The sequence below is a fragment of the Kluyveromyces marxianus genome, chromosome 4 (assembly GCF_001417885.1).
Source record: "Kluyveromyces marxianus DMKU3-1042 DNA, complete genome, chromosome 4".
NCBI lineage: Eukaryota > Fungi > Ascomycota > Saccharomycetes > Saccharomycetales > Saccharomycetaceae > Kluyveromyces > Kluyveromyces marxianus.
This window is the reverse complement of record NC_036028.1, coordinates 502,780-521,996: the sequence shown is the minus strand read 5'-3', so window position 1 is coordinate 521,996 and position 19,217 is coordinate 502,780. Positions and strand designations below refer to the sequence as shown.

Here is a 19,217-nt window from a genome sequence, read left to right as displayed (position 1 = left end):
TGTTTTTACTTGAATTAAATCGTGACGTATGTTGCAACCAATACGGCCTCAACGCTTAACCCACGTAGGCATCTTTCTGGCCTTTCTCTTACCAGGCTTCTTTCTTTCAACGTGTCTGTAGTCTCTAGTCAAGACGCCAGATCTATGTAGCCTAGTCTTTAGGAGCGGGTTGAAGGTAACCAACGCCTTACCGATAGCGTGCATAATAGCTTCTGCCTGAGCAGTGGTCCCACCGCCTGAAACCATGGCAAAGATGTTGTACTTACCGACACTGTCGATAGCCTTCAATGGGTACATGATGGACTCTCTGTCCTTCATTTTTACGAAGTAATCGTTCAAAGCACGATCATTGACGAGGATTTGACCTTCCCCACGCACAACGTAAACCTTTGCTGTCGCCGTCTTTCTTCTCCCGATAGCTAAACTTCTTCCAAACTCGTCTAGTTCTTTCAAAGTGTCTCTTTGAGGTTGTAGCTTCGTCTTCTTGTGGTACTTGGCCAAGGTATTTGAAATCTCTGGAACCATTAGTTGTGGGTCAATGGAGTTCAAACGGTTCAACAAAAATAGTAATTGCTTGTATTGTGTAGACTTCAAACGAGAACCACCACCTATTAGTGCGTACTCTTGTAAACTCAACCACATAGGTCTTTCTTCCACCTGCACGGTTGGATACTTTATGTATTTTCTCATCAACGCTTCCAAGTTGTCGATGTGGGCTTCATGATGTGGGTTAGCAGAGTAGAACGTGGACAACTTAGGAACAATTCTTGTGCCACTGTACTGGTATTCATTATTTGTTTCTCTTGCTGTATTCTGGTTGGCTGTTGCTTGAGATCCGCTGTTGAGCAGTGGTCTGGCATATGAGAAGAGCCTTCTTTGAACCACAAATCCTTGTCTCAGAGAGACAGCAGATAGTCGTGAGAACATTCTTTATCTCCCGGTATATTTCTCGACACACCTCCTTCCTGTTGATGGGAAGAGAGCTCTATAGAGAAGGAGAGGGGATGCAGTAGATGGATCTTTCCGTCTACAATTCAAGCTTATACCAATTTCAACTTTCAATCAATTTTTCACCATCCAGACAAGGTCCTGCTCCATATCACTATGTACGGGGGTTTTGAATTTTTAAAATTTCGAATTTTTTCAACCTTTTTTTTTTTTTTTTTTTCTTTCCTTCTTCTTACAAAGTGTCAGCGTCAGTTTAAATCCGTAATTACAATAAAAAGTGTAATTTTATTTTATTTTATTTATAGTAGTTGTAGTAGTTGTAGTAAAAGTAATAGCATTAATATTATTTTAGACTAATAAAAGATCGTCAATTTACAGTCTATAAAACTAATTTAATCTAAATTGTATCAAAAGTACTGCATTACACTCTAAACTATGTAGCACACATACTGTGTTTAATTCTTGTCATCATAAAAAAGGAAAAAGGTCTAGTAGACACTAATGGGCTAGTTAGTCCGCTTATTTGGAAGTGTCAACAACGTATCTACCTAGAATCTTACCTTGTTCCATCTTTTCGTAAATTTCTGGCAAGGTGGACAAACCGACAACCTTGATTGGGGCGTGGACTAGACCTCTGCAGAAGAAGTCAAGAGCTTCTCTGGTGTCAGCTCTGTTACCGACGTAAGAACCAACGATGTGGATGGACTTAACGACTTGGTTGAAGACATCGGACTTACACTTGGCGTCCTTTGGCAAACCGACTAGAACGACGGTACCGTTGGATCTACAGTATTCGATGGAGGATTCGATGGCCTTTTCGGAGACGGAGACGTTGATGACACCGTGAGCACCACCGTTGGTAGCCTTGATGACTTCACCGACAATGTCCTTAGACTTGGTGAAATCAATGAAGACTTCACCACCCAAGCTCTTGAACAATTCTTCCTTACCTTCACCACCATCGATACCTAGGACTCTGAAACCCATGGCCTTGGCGTATTGGACGGCCAAGGAACCTAGACCACCAGCAGCACCGGAGATGGCGACCCAGTCACCAGCCTTCATTGCAGCGGTCTTCAAAGCCTTGTAGACGGTAACACCGGCACACAAGATTGGGGCGACTTGAGCCAAGTCGGTACCAGCTGGGATGTGAGCGGCTTGGACAGCGTCAGCGGTAGCGTATTGTTGGAAAGAACCGTCGTGGGTGTAACCGGACAAGTCAGCGTCTGGACAGTTGGATTCGTTGGACAATTCACATTCTTCACAGTTCATACAAGAACCGTTCAACCATTTGATACCGGCAAGGTCACCGATCTTCCAGCCCTTGACGTTGTCACCCATGGCGACGACGACACCGGCACCTTCGTGACCACCGACCAATGGCAACTTGGTGTCCAATGGCCAGTCACCCTTCCAGGCGTGCAAATCGGTGTGGCAGACACCGGAGTACTTAACGTTGATCAAAAGTTCGTTAGACTTTGGCTTTGGGACTGGGATGTCCTTGTAGTACAATTGACCACCGTTTTCGTAGAAGATAACACCCTTTTGAGTAGTTGGAATAGACATTTCTAGTTGTTGGTTGTTGTTTTTGGAGTTAGTTTGTAGCTAGCGTTTTAATGCTTGATTGCTGGTGTTTGTAGTTCAAAAGATATTATAATTGAGAAACAATGGGACAAGTAACGAGATGGGTTAGGATTGGATTGTTGTAAATTGGGTCAATTTGCTGGTCCTTATATACAGATTGAACGACGAAGATGTTGGATCTCGTTCCTCAAAGTGTTGCCGATATGTTGGGGCAAGCAAACAAGCAGGCAGGCAGGCTGCCAGGCGGGCAGCCAGTCAGTCAATCAGTCAGTCAGTCAGTTAGCCAGCCATCAGCTGTCCAATATTAGCTACCTTAGCTTAAGGCAAACACAAACACACACGGTTTCCGCGCGGGAAGCCCAAAGCCCAGTAAACGCAGCAGTATCTGCGTGAGCATGTAAGAAGCACTAAGACGTGATCTTGATCTTGAACTTGAACTACTACCACTGCAGCGCCTGCTGCCCGTCTGTTTGGGTTTTGGCTTGGCTTTTGGGCTTCGAAGGAAGCATTGGGCTTTCACAGACAACCGCGTAGACCCCTCACTTGTGGTCAAAAAAGAACCCTTCGAAAAACAAAACAGGGAAAAATGGAAAAAAAAACCGTATGAGAAAAAGGTATGGTTCCACTCAATCACCGGCCATCTCGCACTGGTGATCTCACAAAGAGGAAGTGTTTGAGAACGAATAGAAAAAAAATCCGAGCCCAGTGCACGCCCTGCAGTAGGTGTTGTAGCAGTGGGTGGGTGGGTATTGCTTAAACGGAAAAACTTACGAGAATCAACGGAAAAAAAAAAATTAACAAAACCAAACTAAACAAACCTGGGCCTGAGATAGGATAGGGCACAGGCAGTGAGTATTTGGTTGGTTGGTGGGTGGGTGGTTACGAGCCAGCAGCACCAGGGAAACGAGAGGAGTAATGAGAAATGAAGACTGCGAACCACTTCTGGAAGAAACAACATACACGGACGAGAGAGATCAGGTTACTTAAAAGAGGAAGCTGCGGGCCAGCTGATTTCGGACTACAGGAAGCTGAAGGTGTGTTTTCAAGGAATCCGGAGAGGAGGCCGCCAGAGGCTAGGCCAGAGGCGAGGCAAAAGGCGAAGCTAAAAAAAAGGAATCCGGACAACTCTCCTACCCCCCTATTATTTGCAATACTGGAACCCAGGCTGGTGAGCGAGCGCGAGTACGTGTGCTCTCTTTAGTGGAACCCACCGGAACTCACTGGAAGCCAGCTTCCTGTCACGTGACAGGAAGCCAGAACCCCTCCTCGTCTCTCCTTCCCCCCTCCAATAAGAATCGTTACATACCAACAAAAACACCCACACCCACACACCCACAACTACACTCCTATCGCACAGGAAGCCAGGACTCCGAACAGCTTGCTGCTCGCTTGTTGCCTGCTTGCTGCCTGCCTACAAACCAACCAACCTTAAAACGCTCTCTGTTGCCTTCTACCACCGCACCTGCCCAGAACCCCACGCACCACCAGTGGCACCATCTCCGAGAATCGTCCCTCCCCCGGACGTCCTTAAGTCATACCACTGCAACCACTCAACTCTGAAACGCACCTGGCTTCCACTTTTCTGCACAGGCTCCCAGCTACCACATTTCCCCAGAAATTCTCCCATCCATGCCTCTACAATTAAAAATCACCTTCCCACAACTCCGCAGAGAACCAGAGCACATGATTGGCATCCCTAGCCCCCATCACTACTGGATTCTCGGTTGTTACACTGCAACGTGCATTCTTCTATGCCACTCTACGCTGTGGTTTCCTAGTGTTTCCAAACCAGATTTCTTGGTGTTTCGTGGCGATTTCCTGATTTCCTGATTTCCTGGTTTCCTGATTCCTTCCTTCCTTCCTGGTGGTGTCTCCCTTTCTCTGTGTGTTTTTTCTTTCTTTCTTTCTTTATTGCTTGCTTGCTGCCATGCTGCTACCTTAATTCTTCTTTTTTCCTACCCTAATTCTTGTAATTTGTAATGAAAGACAAGACCACCATACATACACACATACATGATATCGTGGCATTGTGCCATGGCACCATGGAATGGGATATGGGATATATGGCACCGTCTTTACTTAGCTCCGAAGCTTTGAGGATCCGAAATTTGGTATATAAGGGGTGGAACATTGTCAGAAAGAAGCAATCGATCCAAGTTGTCTTGATGTCAGTTTAGTTTAGATGTTTCAGTATTTAGTTTTAGTGTTAGCTTGTGTATTCACTCCCCAAGGAACAAGGACACTTTTTCATACAAAGTCTTCTGTTTGCACGAATTTAATTGCGTACGTTCTCCCCCACACACAACTCAACTCAGATAATTTTAAAAGATGGTTTCTATTGCTATTAACGGTTTCGGTAGAATCGGTAGATTGGTTTTGAGAATCGCTTTGGAAAGAAAGAACATTGATGTCGTTGCCATCAACGATCCATTCATTTCCGTCGACTATGCTGCTTACATGTTCAAGTACGACTCTACCCACGGTAAGTACAAGGGTGAAGTCAGCCACGATGGTAGCAATTTGATCATCAACGGTAAGAAGGTTGCTGTGTTCCAAGAAAAGGACCCAGCTACCTTGCCATGGGGTAAGCTAGGTGTTGACATTGCCGTCGACTCCACTGGTGTGTTCAAGGAATTGGACTCTGCCCAAAAGCACATTGACGCTGGTGCCAAGAAGGTTGTGATTACCGCTCCTTCCAAGACCGCCCCAATGTTCGTTGTCGGTGTCAACGAAGACAAGTACAACGGTGAAAAGATCGTTTCCAACGCTTCTTGTACCACCAACTGTTTGGCTCCAATTGCCAAGATCATCAACGATGAATTCGGTATCGAGGAAGGTTTGATGACTACTGTCCACTCCATCACTGCCACCCAAAAGACCGTCGATGGTCCATCCCACAAGGACTGGAGAGGTGGTAGAACCGCTTCCGGTAACATTATCCCATCCTCCACCGGTGCCGCTAAGGCTGTCGGTAAGGTCTTGCCAGAATTGCAAGGTAAGCTAACTGGTATGGCTTTCAGAGTCCCAACCACAGATGTCTCCGTCGTCGACTTGACCGTTAAGTTGGCCAAGGCTGCTACTTACGATGAAATTAAGGCCGCCGTTAAGAAGGTCTCTGAAGGTAAGTTGAAGGACGTTGTCGGTTACACTGAAGACGCTGTCGTCTCTTCTGACTTCTTGGGTGACACCCACTCCACCATCTTTGATGCAGCTGCTGGTATCCAGTTGTCTCCAAAGTTCGTCAAGCTAGTGGCATGGTACGATAACGAATACGGTTACTCCACCAGAGTCGTCGACTTGGTCGAACACGTTGCTTAGGTTATTTCCTGATTTTGATTTGATTCTTCTTTTTCTTTACCCCGGAATCAAAATCATGTCAGTTTTTTTCTTCACTTCACTTTACATCCTAACGACAGTGACTATGAAAAAGTAAGATAAAGAAAAAAGAACGAGTATAAACGTAAAGAACAAAAAAAAAAAACACGCGTGTGCACGTTTTCAAATGTCTTTCAGGTCTTAGGTTAACGATCCCTTTTTTTATATTATCTTTTATCATAAGACAAGGTTGAAGGGGGATTTATCTCCCTTCGCCTTTGCCTTGTCTTTTTTTATGCCCCCCCCACTTCCATTAACATTTGAAACGATCTTCAATTTTTTTTACCTTTTACAATGACATAGTATTAAATAGAAATGAGCACATAACATCAAATATTATATGCTTTGATTGTTCTCAGTATTGATATATATATATATATATATATATATATGATCAGTTATGGACGTCAGTTGATGTTCTTCTTATGAGGTGGCTTCGTTTATTGATACAGACAGATCTTAATTACTGTTATTAATTACTATAATTAGGTATTACTTGGATTTTCACTATTAGATACTATTTTACTAGAATGGTTACAAAAGATTTGTCTCTTGTACTCAAAGGGTTAACAACTAACTGACTAGGTAGCTAGCTAGCTAATAAGCCAGGTTCTATCGTTTAGAAAGTTAGTTTTCGCATAGTCCTGCCAAAGCAGTACATCGAGCACCCTATAAACCTGAATACTGCGGTAAAAGCCACCAGGAAAAGAATGATGTAACAGTATGTCGTGGATTTAGAGCTCAAAATCTTCCGTGATTTTATTGTTGCAGAAGCTGCTGCATCTTTGGTTAAATCATGGATCTCTTCGTACTGACTTATACCACCTGTCTCTAGAACAGCAGCGATAACCAAGAAGTTTGAAATCACCCAAAAGATGACTACCAGGGATCTCACCATAGCATAATAGCTTGACTGAGATTCCTCTGCAGAAGGTGGTGCTTCGATTTCCTTCGGCTTGGGTTCGGTCAAAATTTGAACAAACTTGTTAAAGTTCTCATCGATCTCGTGAGCAAGAATTGGAATCTCCATCTTAACAGTACCATCGTCCTTCGATTGGATAGAACCCAATGGCTTTGCAGTCGCACCTTTGGTACCCCAAGATATATCGTGCACATTACAGAAAGCATAGATGTTTAGCACGTTGATATACGATGGACTCAGCATTAGGTATTGGACTAGGGACGTTAGCATATGCATTGGATGAAGATATATTATCGAACTTAACAAGTAGCATGCATAGGTTGACAGCACAGAAATGACAAGATCTCGGAATGTTGAACTTTTGGTTAATCCTTGACCAGAATCAACCAGGTGTTTGATTGAATGCACTGACATGTAGATCGAGCATACCAACATGTATATCATTAGAACGGCAAAGAATATGAATGTACTCAAGTAAAATGTTGGAGTACCTTTTGGTTTGTTCCCTAGGGATAAAATAAAAGTCACTAATACAGCAAGTCCATAAAGCCATAAAAAGAGCACAGAAAGCACAGAAAAGGCCCTCTTATCCGGATATGAAATAGCAATGGACAACGTTAGAATTCTGAAAATGAGAAAGAAGGAACTTAACGAAAACCATGCAATCAAAGTGGTAAGCAATAAATATATAAACTCACACACTAGAGCAACCTTTCTTCCTAGACTATGGCCAGAGGAGAAAATCTTGTAAAAATGAAGAAATGAGTATAATGCAGCAAAGAATGACCCATTCAACCAACGTCTTCTTTGCAAGATAAATTCTGGAATCCGTTCCGGAACATCAGTTGCACCATAGGAGCCACGACAGTACCTTAAAACCCAGTTACAATTAGCCTTTGTCACAATTTCAAAACATAAAATACGATCTTCAGCTAAGTACATGTTAGAGATGAAGACTGTAGCATTCAGATCATCCCCCATGAAGTACTTACGCATAGGTTCCCCCTTTAGAGCCTCAAATCTATAGGCTGAAAATGCACCCGGTAAAACTGAGATAAACCCAAAGTTTGACTCTGTTGTCTTATCAAGAATATTTGACATTTTATATTCAAAGTTTTGAGAAGCCACTAATGGATTCAATAATTTCGTAAAGCCTCTCCCCAAATCTGCCTTGATTTCACCACATGCTCCTCCAACTTGAGGATCTTTGAATTCCTTCCATAGTTCATAGATAGAATCCTTCCCTGGCATTGTACCAGCATCAAGAAGTACTATCACATTTGGATTTAACACTTCTGCAAATGCTTCGAAAGCCCAACGATGCGAATTGATCTTCTTTTGGTTCTTTTCTTTCAAGCAGAAAACCATCTGTATTGGAATGGTTCCATCTCCATATGTTAAATCGACGTTTTTGGCTGACACAGAACTGATATTCACTTTAGTTGTGTGTTCATACACATGCGTAACGACTTTCTTGTCATTAATAGCCTCTTTGGCAAAACCATCTTGATAACACCCTAAGGCACTCATTAAAGCGAGTGAACGCTCGTGAATTTTAGATCTACCATCACTCACCACGCAAACACAGATTTTTTTCCAGGCATCAGGTCCCCATATCTTAGAGTTTTTACGGCTGGTAAAATGACGGATATTGTCCATGACACCTTTCAATGTCTTCCCTAGAAGAATATCATCCTCGTTATACATTGTGATAACGATCATAAGTTCTGTTACTCTTGGATAAGGATACATTAATTGCCGCAGAGTGAAATTATTATGTTGAAATTCATTCGGTTCACAGGTCACTGCCTGGTATCTCATGAATTTGAACTCATTCGAAAGCTTATCTTTGTCGGTACCAGTCGAATACTGGCCCAAGAGCTGTGTACTTATAGGACAGTCAAAAATGAAATTACCTTGGCAAAGCTTGAACTTACGAATGACTGTTGGCCTTCTTTGTATTCCGTGTGATGCATGTTCACCTAAGTCTGTACTTTCTTCATCGAACTCTTTTTTTGCGGTAGGTATGCCATCGATCGTAGCCATATCATTCATATTGCTAATAGAAGAGCTACCACCATCTTTATCATCATAATCATATTCATGTTGTTCCCACTCTTGCTGTTCATTTTCACGACCAGCTGCAAATGGATCTACCATATCACCATTACTGTTCAAATATGTGTTGATCTGGTAATCATCACCATTTTGATCTACGTAAACTGGATTTTCAGGATCATTTTGTTGCTCGAAATTGTACAGATGATGTGGCTGGTTCAAAATTGGCCTAGTATCCTGGTTTGAATAAAAATCAGTTGCAGAAGTAGAGCTTCTAACTTCGTCATCTCGATAAGATTGTCTGTCAAAGTACCTGTTATCGTTAAAGCCTGGCTGGACAAACTGCGTCTGGTCATTTCCTTGCAATGGGTTTAGAAAAGACCGATTGTAGGTATCTGCAATAGGGCTAGATGCTTCAACTTGAATCGCAGGAGCCTCGTAGTACTGCATATCCCCAGGTTGTTCGTATGCATCAGCCGCAGGATACTGCCCTGTATATTGGCTGCCGTAAGGCTGTCTCTGAGAAACTGGTTCCTCCTCTTGCGCTAGCTCCCGCTCGTTCTGGTTTGTATAGTCTCCTTGGAAATGTGTACTCCTGTCATACATTGGATACGTGTCCTGTTGGTGTTCGTAATGCTCATCAGAGCTTTCGGCGCGAGAATAATAAGCATGGCCATTATAATTATAGCTCATCTTATATTAATTTTTTTTCAAAGGGGCAAATTCAATGGCCCAACAAGCGACTTATCTTACAGATAATCCTTGACTCCCTTTTCGCGATTCTCTCGTTTCCTTCTTGCGTAAGTAACGTTTCAGATGAGATCAAGCGTTCAAGATCTGTCAGAGGATTCTTCTTTTAATACTTCAAATAAGTAATTTCCGAAAGTAGTAAGTTTCCTAAAAATAAACTGCCAGACTAAACGGCAATAAGATTTTTAAGAAGCGAAAAGTAATTTTTCACTTTGTATGGTACAAGCCTAAGTAGAGGAAGACCCTTTGTGTCAAAGAGGCAGGAAACGTGTTTAGCATCAGCCTTAAAGCATGTGCCGATTTTTTTTGTTTTAGGTTACCTCCACGATTGTTTCTTCAATTTATTTAGGTGTGTGTATATTTATAGCCATTTCAAGCCTTAAATGCGTATAACGGCTGAATGTAAGGCTTGGTAGTATGGATGATCTTCGAGGTCTTCTGGTAAGGCTGTGGATGTGGACTCAAGCATTTGCAAGCGAAGGGTTGCTTGGCCGAATATATAGTTTCTTTTTAATTTGTCAGTAATATATTCACTGAAGCCACACGATCTATGGGCAATATCCTTAGCATTTGTTAGTAGAGTAGTGGCGTTTCTTTCGAGTATTTCTATAGTTTTTAGGTGCCCCTCCTTTATTGTATGTGGTTCTGCATGTTGGTCAAGTTCTGCTTTTTTGATCATACATCTATAAAGTTCGTTGTCAGATCTGTTGATCATGATGTCGCAAAGCTTGAACACTATAGGGCTTAGCTCGTTGTCTTTGTTTTTTATTCTACCTGTAATGATATCCGATTGTTCCTTCGCTAGAATATTTTGAAGATTAGCTAGAGTTTTGGAGAGATGGGTACGTATTTCCCAGCTTTTTTCAGGGGGGAAGGTTTCAACTGCTAACTCTAAAAGCTCTACATTGCTCATTAATCCTTCTTTGTCACTATTATCCAAAGATTTCAAGAATGATTCGAGATCTCTTTGATAGATCCATTTCAAGCTTTCGATAGATTTTTTTATAGTTACTAATTCGCTAAAGTTGTGTGGGTGATGTGCTTCAAGATTAGCAGCCATTTCATCTAGTTGGGGCACAAATTTTGATAACATCTCAGTTAGATAATTCTTTTGTGCTATGTTGAGAAGCATCTCATCTTTTAGATTTTCTGTTCGACATATAGTTGCCATTACCTCGTAAACCAGTTTATAACCAAGGGCTAAGGAGTCAGTCATTACTTCTTTGTCAAATGCTTCTGTGGAAAGAGCAAGTTCAGTTTTTGCCGTTTCCTCTTCTCTGGTCTTGATGCCACCCCCAGTGTTCAGATTGATTTTCGATTGTTCAGCTAGGTTATCACGCTGGAACTGCGCTTCCTCAAATGCTTCATCTACATTATCGCTTCTTTCTTCACTCTCCAATAACTCCAATTCTAAATTAATGAGATGGTGAAAATGGGATATGAAGTGCTCCAGAGTGGAAATTAAAGCGTATCCAGAAGTATTATTTTCTGATTCAATAAAGGTGTAGTATGAGATCAATGTGTTGAATAGAAAGTCCCATCCGACCTTTTCTGGATAAGCCTGTAAAACTGTTTCAAACCTTGTGACGATTGTTTCTATCGATGTTATAACTGAGCTTAGATCTAATCCATCCAAATTAACATACTGAAGTAAATTAATATAGCCATCGACATTGGCATAATCGGTATAAATCTTCAACAATAGTCTGGTCTGGTTATAGTGAATATTATAAGTATCCTCTGCATTTGAATTTTCTGCATTTAGTGCTCTCTCATATGCAACCATGGCCTCTGAATACCCCTTTAATGTTTTCCTAATATCCGAAAGAAACCATCTTTCGGCTCCATCTTCAAGTTTCACAGCTTCTTCATACCAATCATCTTGTGTTACCAATTCTTTATGTTCCGGTAACCCTTTCTTCTTTAACTTTGGATATCTCCTTCTATCACTTGATGACATGCTTAGTACAGCGCGTCTGTATATTTATCAGAACTTACAGTTAAGTTGTGCTTTCTATTAGACGTCTGCAATGGTCATCGCCCTGTACAAATTCTCATGAAATAAAACCTTAAATAATTGAATGTAGTTTTCTCTTTTAAAATTCGAGAAATTCACGATAAAAGCCCATCGTGAATTGTATAAAAACTACATAAACAAGAGCCATTCAGGACCTAAGGAAAAAGTCTACCTTAGGCAATGGTAACACATCAGTATGAATATATTTCTGGACCAGAACACCTAAATCACTTCTATCAGCATGGATCGGTAGTCTCGAAGCACATTCATTTCGTGTCAATTTTAGATCGGATCTCATATAAAAAGGATGACAAGTGCACCTTTTACTTTGATAATTTCACGAAAGGTAAACGTGGGTTGAATACTTATATTGGAAAGATAAATAATAGTAACTCTGACTGTGACTCTTTGCTTCGAATGTTTCTTCCTCTCTTTTTGGATAAATTAGGGTTGTCGCATAATGACATAGATTTCTCAGCAGATTTTACACTTGATGATTTGAGTGAGAAGCGCGTTCCAATCATAAATGTAAAGGGTTTATTCGTTACTGCTTATGACAAAGCAACTCTAAAAATTCATGAATTGAATGTTATAGACATGAAATCATTTGTTAAGTGCTTTTTGAAGAAAGATTCATTACAAGATAATTTTAAATTATTCAGACCTACAATTGATAAACTATTAAGGAATTTACAGAAAAGGGAAAAGGTAGAATCTAACTTTAAATTTTGTGAAATGGAGATTTATACTGATTGTTTACGGTCATATTTTACTGAATTGATCTCTAAAGAGAATAATCCTTATCCAGTTTTGAATCCATTGTTTATTCCTCAAAATTCTAATAATGATACTTTAAACGAGTTCGATTCTCAAGCAAATTCCCAATCAGTGACAGACACTGAGCATTTTTCAGAAAAGGGGATTTCTTCTTCCAATAAAAGAGATGCTAGTGATGATATAGTGGGCTCAGGTTCGTCTGGACGCGCAAATGATCAAGATGATAGTGGAATTGAATCAATAGAAGATAAAATATACAAAGATGGAAGCGGGGAACAAAAACGAAATTTAACAGTTCCTAGCGCTAACGATATTAGGAAGCCAAAGAGGATTAAAGTTACAGAAATCGGTGTGCTGAAACGCGGTCATCAAATACCTCATCCACACCCTGATATCTCTTCTTATCAATTACCCTTTGGTGCGAACAGCTTTTCTGAGGCACGAAATGACCAGGATATAGTAGATAATTATTCTTTCAGCTCAGCAACTATTAAGCCTAATGGGATATCTGAAGCAAAATCTAAGAGGTTTTATCGTATTTCTGATTGTAGGATAGTTGGATTTACACCCAATCAATTTTTGGATGATAGGCTTGACAGCCTTGAAGATAATAAATTTCAAATATTCATATACGCAAAGGAACTTCCACCTCCCCTGCCCGTTTTCATCCCAGAGTACAACTGTTATGAGGTGACCGTATCCAATATCTCCGAGTTTTTTCACAATATCGGAATAAAAAGCTACCCTTCTTCTATTCAAAATTGTTTATCAGACTTGAAGAAGAAAATTAATCAGAGCTTTTACAACATAACGATTTTCAAGGCAACATATTCATTAGGTCCGTCTGAAACTGTTGGGTGGGTATTGCATAGTATTACGTGTAAATCACCTACTATTTCACCCCCTATTCAGCCCTCGGAACAACAAAATCAGTTTCCATTGGTACATGTTTCAGATATTATTGCATCAACTAACTCACAGTACTATACTATTTTTGGCTTGGCCGTCACTGTGAAATATGATGGTGGAAAAACCGTAGTTCTATCATTTACAGATTTTACGTCAAACCCTAAAGTCAATTACGGCTATGACTCTTTCTTAGGAAGTTTCCATGAAAGAATTCCAGAAAATCAGCATGTGCATGCTTTGATTTATCTTAATCGAGTTGAATCGCTCAATCAAAAACTTCAGAATGTCACAAAAATGGGTCTGATAGATTGTGCAGATAAGGGAAATAGTAATATAACGCATCGCAGTATCATTTTCAAATTTAGTGTTAAATGCCAGTTATTTCAAGGCAAACTGAACACGGTAATTTTAGACGCAGAGCCAATTACACCAAAAACTCCTTTAACTACTGAAGAATACAAGTATCTAAAACCTTTGAGAACAAAAGTGTTCCGTCGGATGCCATCAGAGGTCTTGAAGCTTTATAACCTTACTATGGCGAGATTTTTACCAATCTCTAAATATAATTCAAACAACGCGGAGCCAGAATTGCACGAGGAGCAAGTTTTTGTAAATACCAATACGAATGCTGCAGAAAAAGTGGATTATACAGCATTGATTCAAGGGGAAACAAATTCTGATGACATGGAGGAACTCAGAGAAAAGGATGCAATGCTGCCTATTAAAATATTAGGTTCCAGGAATCCTAGTTCAGTCAAAATATCTGATATAAAAAATAACAGAAATATTGACTCACAAGATAAAAAGATCAATGCCACAATCATGGGTGTAACTCAAGATCGCAAAAATGTTACTATATATTTGACTGATAGGGATTATGCAACTGGCATGGTAATTGAAGATCCATATAAAAATCTATTAAAGATTCAGATTTGGGGTAAACAGAATTTGGAGTTTTTCTTTGGGGATTCTAATTACATGCAAAGGATAGAAGAACTGAGGCAGTGCATTGGATCTACTATTCCATTCACAGTTATACCTAGAATATTGAGGATAAATGATTATTCTTACATCAAAATATGGAGCCCAATTTACACTACTTTAGAGAGTCTTTTGATTTTTAAAAGCATAGATTTTCAACATGATACTTTAAAATATGAAAACTCCTCGGGAAACGAGGATTAGTTGTTGTCTGTCTCTTTTTTTTTCACTCAGCTCACGATGAAGTCAAATAGTATTTACTTAGCATCTTCAATTATATTAACTCTAAAATCTAGCATTACCTTTCAGAAAAAACGCTCTGATAACCATTTAAATACTGGATTGGATTGTAGTTCCTTCCAATTATAGTGCAATGCGTAACGCCAGACGAAGAGTTTATACATTCGTAATTAAGATAAGTCTTATCTTTTTTTTTTTTATTCGTGGTCAGATTGCTTTAAAACATTTTTATATCATTCTCAACCTTCAATTTTTAAAAGTTCATACAAAGACTAAAGAGTATAAAATAGGGTATAAAGTTAGCGGTTACTATCTCCAAAACTCTTTCTATACTAATTTTAGAGTACAAATATCGTTAACAATATGAATGAGAGAAAGGGGCAAGATAAATCCAGAATGAATTCCGTTAATTATCCTTAAAGCACCGAAAATTAGATATATCGCTTTTCATTAACCCTTTTTTACATTTCATTCTTTCTTTATCTTCCGTTTCTTATTAAAGCTTTCCTCTTATGTATTATGTATTAACATAGAGCAACAACATTCCTCTCAATAGTATTTTTTAAATTAAGTATGTATATTTGCTTCCTTAGGAATGTTCTGCTCATTCACGTAGAAGACCATCCATTATCCTTCTGTCTCTAGCTAGTAACCCTTATTGTATCCTTTGCGGAAATGTACTAGTAGCTTAACTGCATTTTTTCCACCTAATAACAGAGAGTTTCTCACAGAAATATTCCGTATAGTGTCACATCAAGCATCAAAATCAGCACGATTGGGGTAGTGTACTACTCCTTCCATGCATATTTTGCTATTATCAAAATCAAAACGATTACATAATCTTTTTGTCGTTACATGAAGCAGCAGCAAAAACAAAGAAGTAATTTAATTAATGGTAAGTTGTGAAATTAAACGTAGGCACAGGAAACCTGGAGAAGCAATATCCTGAACAATGGTAGAGAGACCCGTTTGAAATTCCAACCCAACAAAATGCTGTCATGTGGACAGCATTTCTCAGCTTCTTTTTTGTCAATTTCCAGTAGTAAGTTAGTTGACTTCTAATTTCTTGCTTTCAAATTGCTTTGGGAAGAGAGTAAGGATTTGAGTTTCTGGATTCATCTTCTTTTAAATTGTTACCTTACTCAAGAGTTTTTGCTTCTAACTAATAATCCTCTAAAACGCTAAATAAATAAAGGGTTTTTATTATATAAAGGACTATTATTCGAGAGACATTCTTCTTATTTACGTTGCTAATGGCTATCTTCTTAGCTTTGTGTCATAGTAGTAACAGAGGCTGAATAATCAAACAAATCAAACAAATATACGAACAAAATAATACAAATAATACAATGAAGTTCAAAGGGTTAGTTTCTTCTTTATCGTTTCTCTTCCTATTGGGTTCTGGGTTGTTAACGTTTTTTGTTATTTTATCGGGGTCGAAAACGACGGGTGTAATGAGACACTTTTATTGGTTCGAAGCAGACACTAGGGGATTCAGTGGGGCTCCAAGCACCACAAGATGGTATAATTACAAATGGTGTGCTTACGAAAATGATAAAGTTGGTTCTTGTTCGGGAAAAAAGGCAGATATGCCCTTTTCGCCTAAAGACAACTTTGGGAATAGTCCAAACCTTCCTAAACAGTTCAGGAAACATCGGAATACGTACTATTATTTAAGTCGTGTTGGTTGGGCAATGTTGTTAATTGGGTTATTTTTCTTAATTATTGCATTACTTCCAGTGTTACTTTCTATTTTCAGAGTTGGTATTGCTACTGTCTTATCTACCTTGTCAGTGTGGGCTGCTCTTTTCTTCATTACAGTTGCCGCTTGTTTGTATACGGCTTGCTATGTGAAGGGCCGTAATGCCTTCCATGATGCAGGAAGACATGCAAAGATGAACAAGAAAATGTTCGCATTTTTATGGACTTCTGTGTTCTTACTTTTATTAAGTTCATTGTGGTCTCTAATTTTGAGTACATTCTTTGGGATTCAAAAGACTAGGCAAAGAAAAGAGTATCAATATGAAGGCAATAGCTCTCGTGACGATAGTTATAATGTGGAAAAGGGCACATATGATAGTGGTGTTAGAGAGCCTTATTCAGAAAAGAGGAAATGGTGGAAACCTCGTACTAAGAAGAAGGCTAACACCGTTGTTACAGTGTAATACTAGTCAATAGTCTTAAGTCAAAATAAAAATAAAACGTACCATATCCAGATCACAATGGAGAGTTTATCCATAAACATCATTTGTACCAATAGCCAATACTAACGCATCTAATTTAATCTAATCTTGTTAGAGTTTACAACAATATAGTGAATAAGGTCAAAGGTAATGACGAAGGAAGTGAGAGTGGGAAGAATCCTGAAAATCATTCTACTGAACAAAATCATGCTCATGGGGAGCAGCCTCATGACCATAGTCAACATCATAACCACAACCACCATGGACATGCACTGACTGATGATAATGACAAATCCCATCCTGATACTCCTGCTAAGGAGGACAGTAATGACCATAACCTAGGAAAGAGTCATCCTCATAACCCAAACCCTCAAGTTGGAACCTCGACAGCACCGGATAAAAACTCAGATACTAAGAGCTTCTCTACAACAAGAAATATTGGAGATCCAACTTTAAGCCGCGATAGTAATAGCAGAGCTCCAGCTCCCAACTCTACACCTTTTGGTCACAATAAGAAAAAAGAACCCCTTCAAAAGACTGACACTCCAACAACTGCTCAACCAGGTCACAGAAGAAAGAGTTCTTTCAATAAACAGGCTATATTAGCTACCTTAGGTCTTGGTAAATCTGATGACGAGAAGTCCAAGGCAAAAAAACATGGCGGGAATGGTCCTAAACATGATTCACCTAAAAACCAAGTTCCTGAAAAGTCTAAACAGACCAAGCCGGACGTTCCATTGGGAGGTGAAACTGCTGGTATTCAATCGAAAAAGAATCCCGAGAGTGCCCCAGATGCCAACAATAAGGACCATCCAGATAGTTCACAAAATCCTGCCTCTCCTAGCGATCCAACCAAACCACCACTAAAAGGATCTGCGACAGAGAACTTGCACAACAATTCTGAGCCTTTAAATAAAGATCCGAGAGAAACAGTAACTGAACCTTTGAAGGTAAAAGACGATGATATCTCAGCTGGGCAAGGTAAATCCAAACAAAGCACCCTTGAACCTAAAAAGTTTGCTGCTGTTAATGCAACACCCGCTCTTTCAAGTGAAGAAAAACGGGAGAATCCTCATCCTTCACAAAATACATCGCAATATGTTGATCCCAAACAGTTCGATCCAAAAGTGTTTGCAGTCCCAAGTGATGATAATAAAGACGATGCAGGTCTTCATAGGGGTGAGGAAAATGATGCACCAATAGTTGAGCCAGTATTCGAGCCAAAGGAGCCAGAGGAGGAACCAATGGAGGAACCAATGGAGGAACCAAAGGAGGAGCCAAAGGAGGAGCCAAAGGAGGAGCCAAAGGATGAAAATACACTAGATCCTAGTAAAAATGACAGCTCACCATCTGAAAAACCGCTGCAGCATAAAGAATCGAACTTTTTGGATTCAGTTATGGGTGCTGTTGGTCTAGGAAAACATCATCAACCATCCAATACCGAAATTACCTCACAGAAAGATGGGACAAGTCCAGATGACTATAGCAATGTACCATCAAAAGTCGAAAAGGGCTCTCTGACAGATAAATCAATTGCGGATGCAGATTCCGAAAAATCTCATGACCAGATGCGCTCTCATAATGAAATACCTGGTACTTTCTCTTCACACTCTAAAAGTTTAGTTGATCCTTCCAAACCTACTTATTCCACTACTGAGCACCGTGAATATACTTCATCAGGTCCTCAAGGACACACTCGAAATGTCTCCGTTGGCGATGACGCTCCACAGGATGCAGAAATGTCATCCCCACATGAAAACAAAACTTCTGCGAATGATTACCACTATGATTCTTCACAAGAAGCAGTTCCTAGATCAGCACAAAAAGATCAACCACAAGAGGGCACAGATCCTAAGGAAGAACACCAAAATCTCATTCAAAAGATGCAGAATCAGATAAAGTCTTCTTTACGTTGATTTTGTAAATGTTTTCACAAAGAATAACCGGTCTTCAAATCGATTAACTTACTTCCCCGCTCAAGAGTATTAAACCTTTAAGGTATACAATGCGGGCCTCAACCTCAAAGTACGCAGAACGGACTAATGAATGATGCTTGCTACTTTCCGATAACCCCATTGTTTCAAATACTAATCTGTCGATTATCTTCACCTATATGCACTCATGAAATACGTGTTGCAAACGAAACTTAATTGGTTTATAGTACAACTAGCTCTCTCTATGTATCTTCATAAAAAGAATATATGACGTGTACTTGTTTTTTAGCTTTCTTCGAAGCAGCAAACAGTAAGTATCCCAGGGAGATTTGAACTTCTATATGTAATTCCAAGATAGTACACCTAGTTGGTGTTTTATCCGGTTGTTACCTGTTTCACTTTTTTTTTTTCTTGCAATTGCTAAAGATCCTTTTGAATCATGTTTCATATAAAAAGCAGTAATAAAACCGGATTCTATAATTCAACACTACTCCACATTTAAAGGAGGAAAAGATTTCACCCTCTATATAAGCATAATT

The 19,217-nt window shown here is 39.7% G+C and overlaps 7 protein-coding genes across 8 annotated transcripts; 3 read left to right on the top strand and 4 right to left on the bottom strand.

Moving 5' to 3' along the window:
- Positions 1-48: 48 nt before the first annotated feature.
- On the bottom strand, positions 49-927 carry MRPS9 (mitochondrial 37S ribosomal protein uS9m; the record flags this gene model as incomplete). The annotated part of the gene is made up of 1 exon (XM_022819510.1): positions 49-927. The coding sequence occupies one exon, from the start codon at positions 925-927 to the stop codon at positions 49-51; it is 879 nt and encodes a 292-aa protein (XP_022676068.1).
- Positions 928-1,467: 540 nt separating this feature from the next.
- ADH2 (zinc-dependent alcohol dehydrogenase) lies at positions 1,468-2,514 on the bottom strand (the record flags this gene model as incomplete). Its single annotated transcript, XM_022819509.1, has 1 exon — positions 1,468-2,514. The coding sequence occupies one exon, from the start codon at positions 2,512-2,514 to the stop codon at positions 1,468-1,470; it is 1,047 nt and encodes a 348-aa protein (XP_022676067.1).
- Positions 2,515-4,860: 2,346 nt separating this feature from the next.
- GAP1 (type I glyceraldehyde-3-phosphate dehydrogenase) lies at positions 4,861-5,850 on the top strand (the record flags this gene model as incomplete). The annotated part of the gene is made up of 1 exon (XM_022819508.1): positions 4,861-5,850. The coding sequence occupies one exon, from the start codon at positions 4,861-4,863 to the stop codon at positions 5,848-5,850; it is 990 nt and encodes a 329-aa protein (XP_022676066.1).
- A 676-nt stretch (positions 5,851-6,526) lies between these two features.
- CHS1 (chitin synthase I) lies at positions 6,527-9,580 on the bottom strand (the record flags this gene model as incomplete). The annotated part of the gene is made up of 1 exon (XM_022819506.1): positions 6,527-9,580. The coding sequence occupies one exon, from the start codon at positions 9,578-9,580 to the stop codon at positions 6,527-6,529; it is 3,054 nt and encodes a 1,017-aa protein (XP_022676065.1).
- Positions 9,581-10,016: 436 nt separating this feature from the next.
- KLMA_40216 (uncharacterized protein) lies at positions 10,017-11,597 on the bottom strand (the record flags this gene model as incomplete). The annotated part of the gene is made up of 1 exon (XM_022819505.1): positions 10,017-11,597. One exon carries the CDS (start codon positions 11,595-11,597, stop codon positions 10,017-10,019), a length of 1,581 nt encoding a protein of 526 aa, XP_022676064.1.
- A 237-nt stretch (positions 11,598-11,834) lies between these two features.
- Positions 11,835-14,525, top strand: CDC13 (telomere-binding protein CDC13; the record flags this gene model as incomplete). The annotated part of the gene is made up of 1 exon (XM_022819504.1): positions 11,835-14,525. One exon carries the CDS (start codon positions 11,835-11,837, stop codon positions 14,523-14,525), a length of 2,691 nt encoding a protein of 896 aa, XP_022676063.1.
- Positions 14,526-15,910: 1,385 nt separating this feature from the next.
- On the top strand, positions 15,911-18,660 carry FMP45 (the record flags this gene model as incomplete). Of its 2 annotated transcripts, XM_022819502.1 has the most annotated exons (2): positions 15,911-16,722; positions 16,860-18,660. In XM_022819502.1, the coding sequence occupies 2 exons, from the start codon at positions 15,911-15,913 to the stop codon at positions 18,658-18,660; spliced, it is 2,613 nt and encodes an 870-aa protein (XP_022676061.1). The 2 variants fall into 2 exon arrangements, with proteins under 2 accessions (XP_022676061.1, XP_022676062.1); XM_022819503.1 differs by lacking the exon at positions 16,860-18,660 and having other exon boundaries at positions 15,911-16,726.
- Between the last annotated feature and the right edge of the window lie 557 nt (positions 18,661-19,217).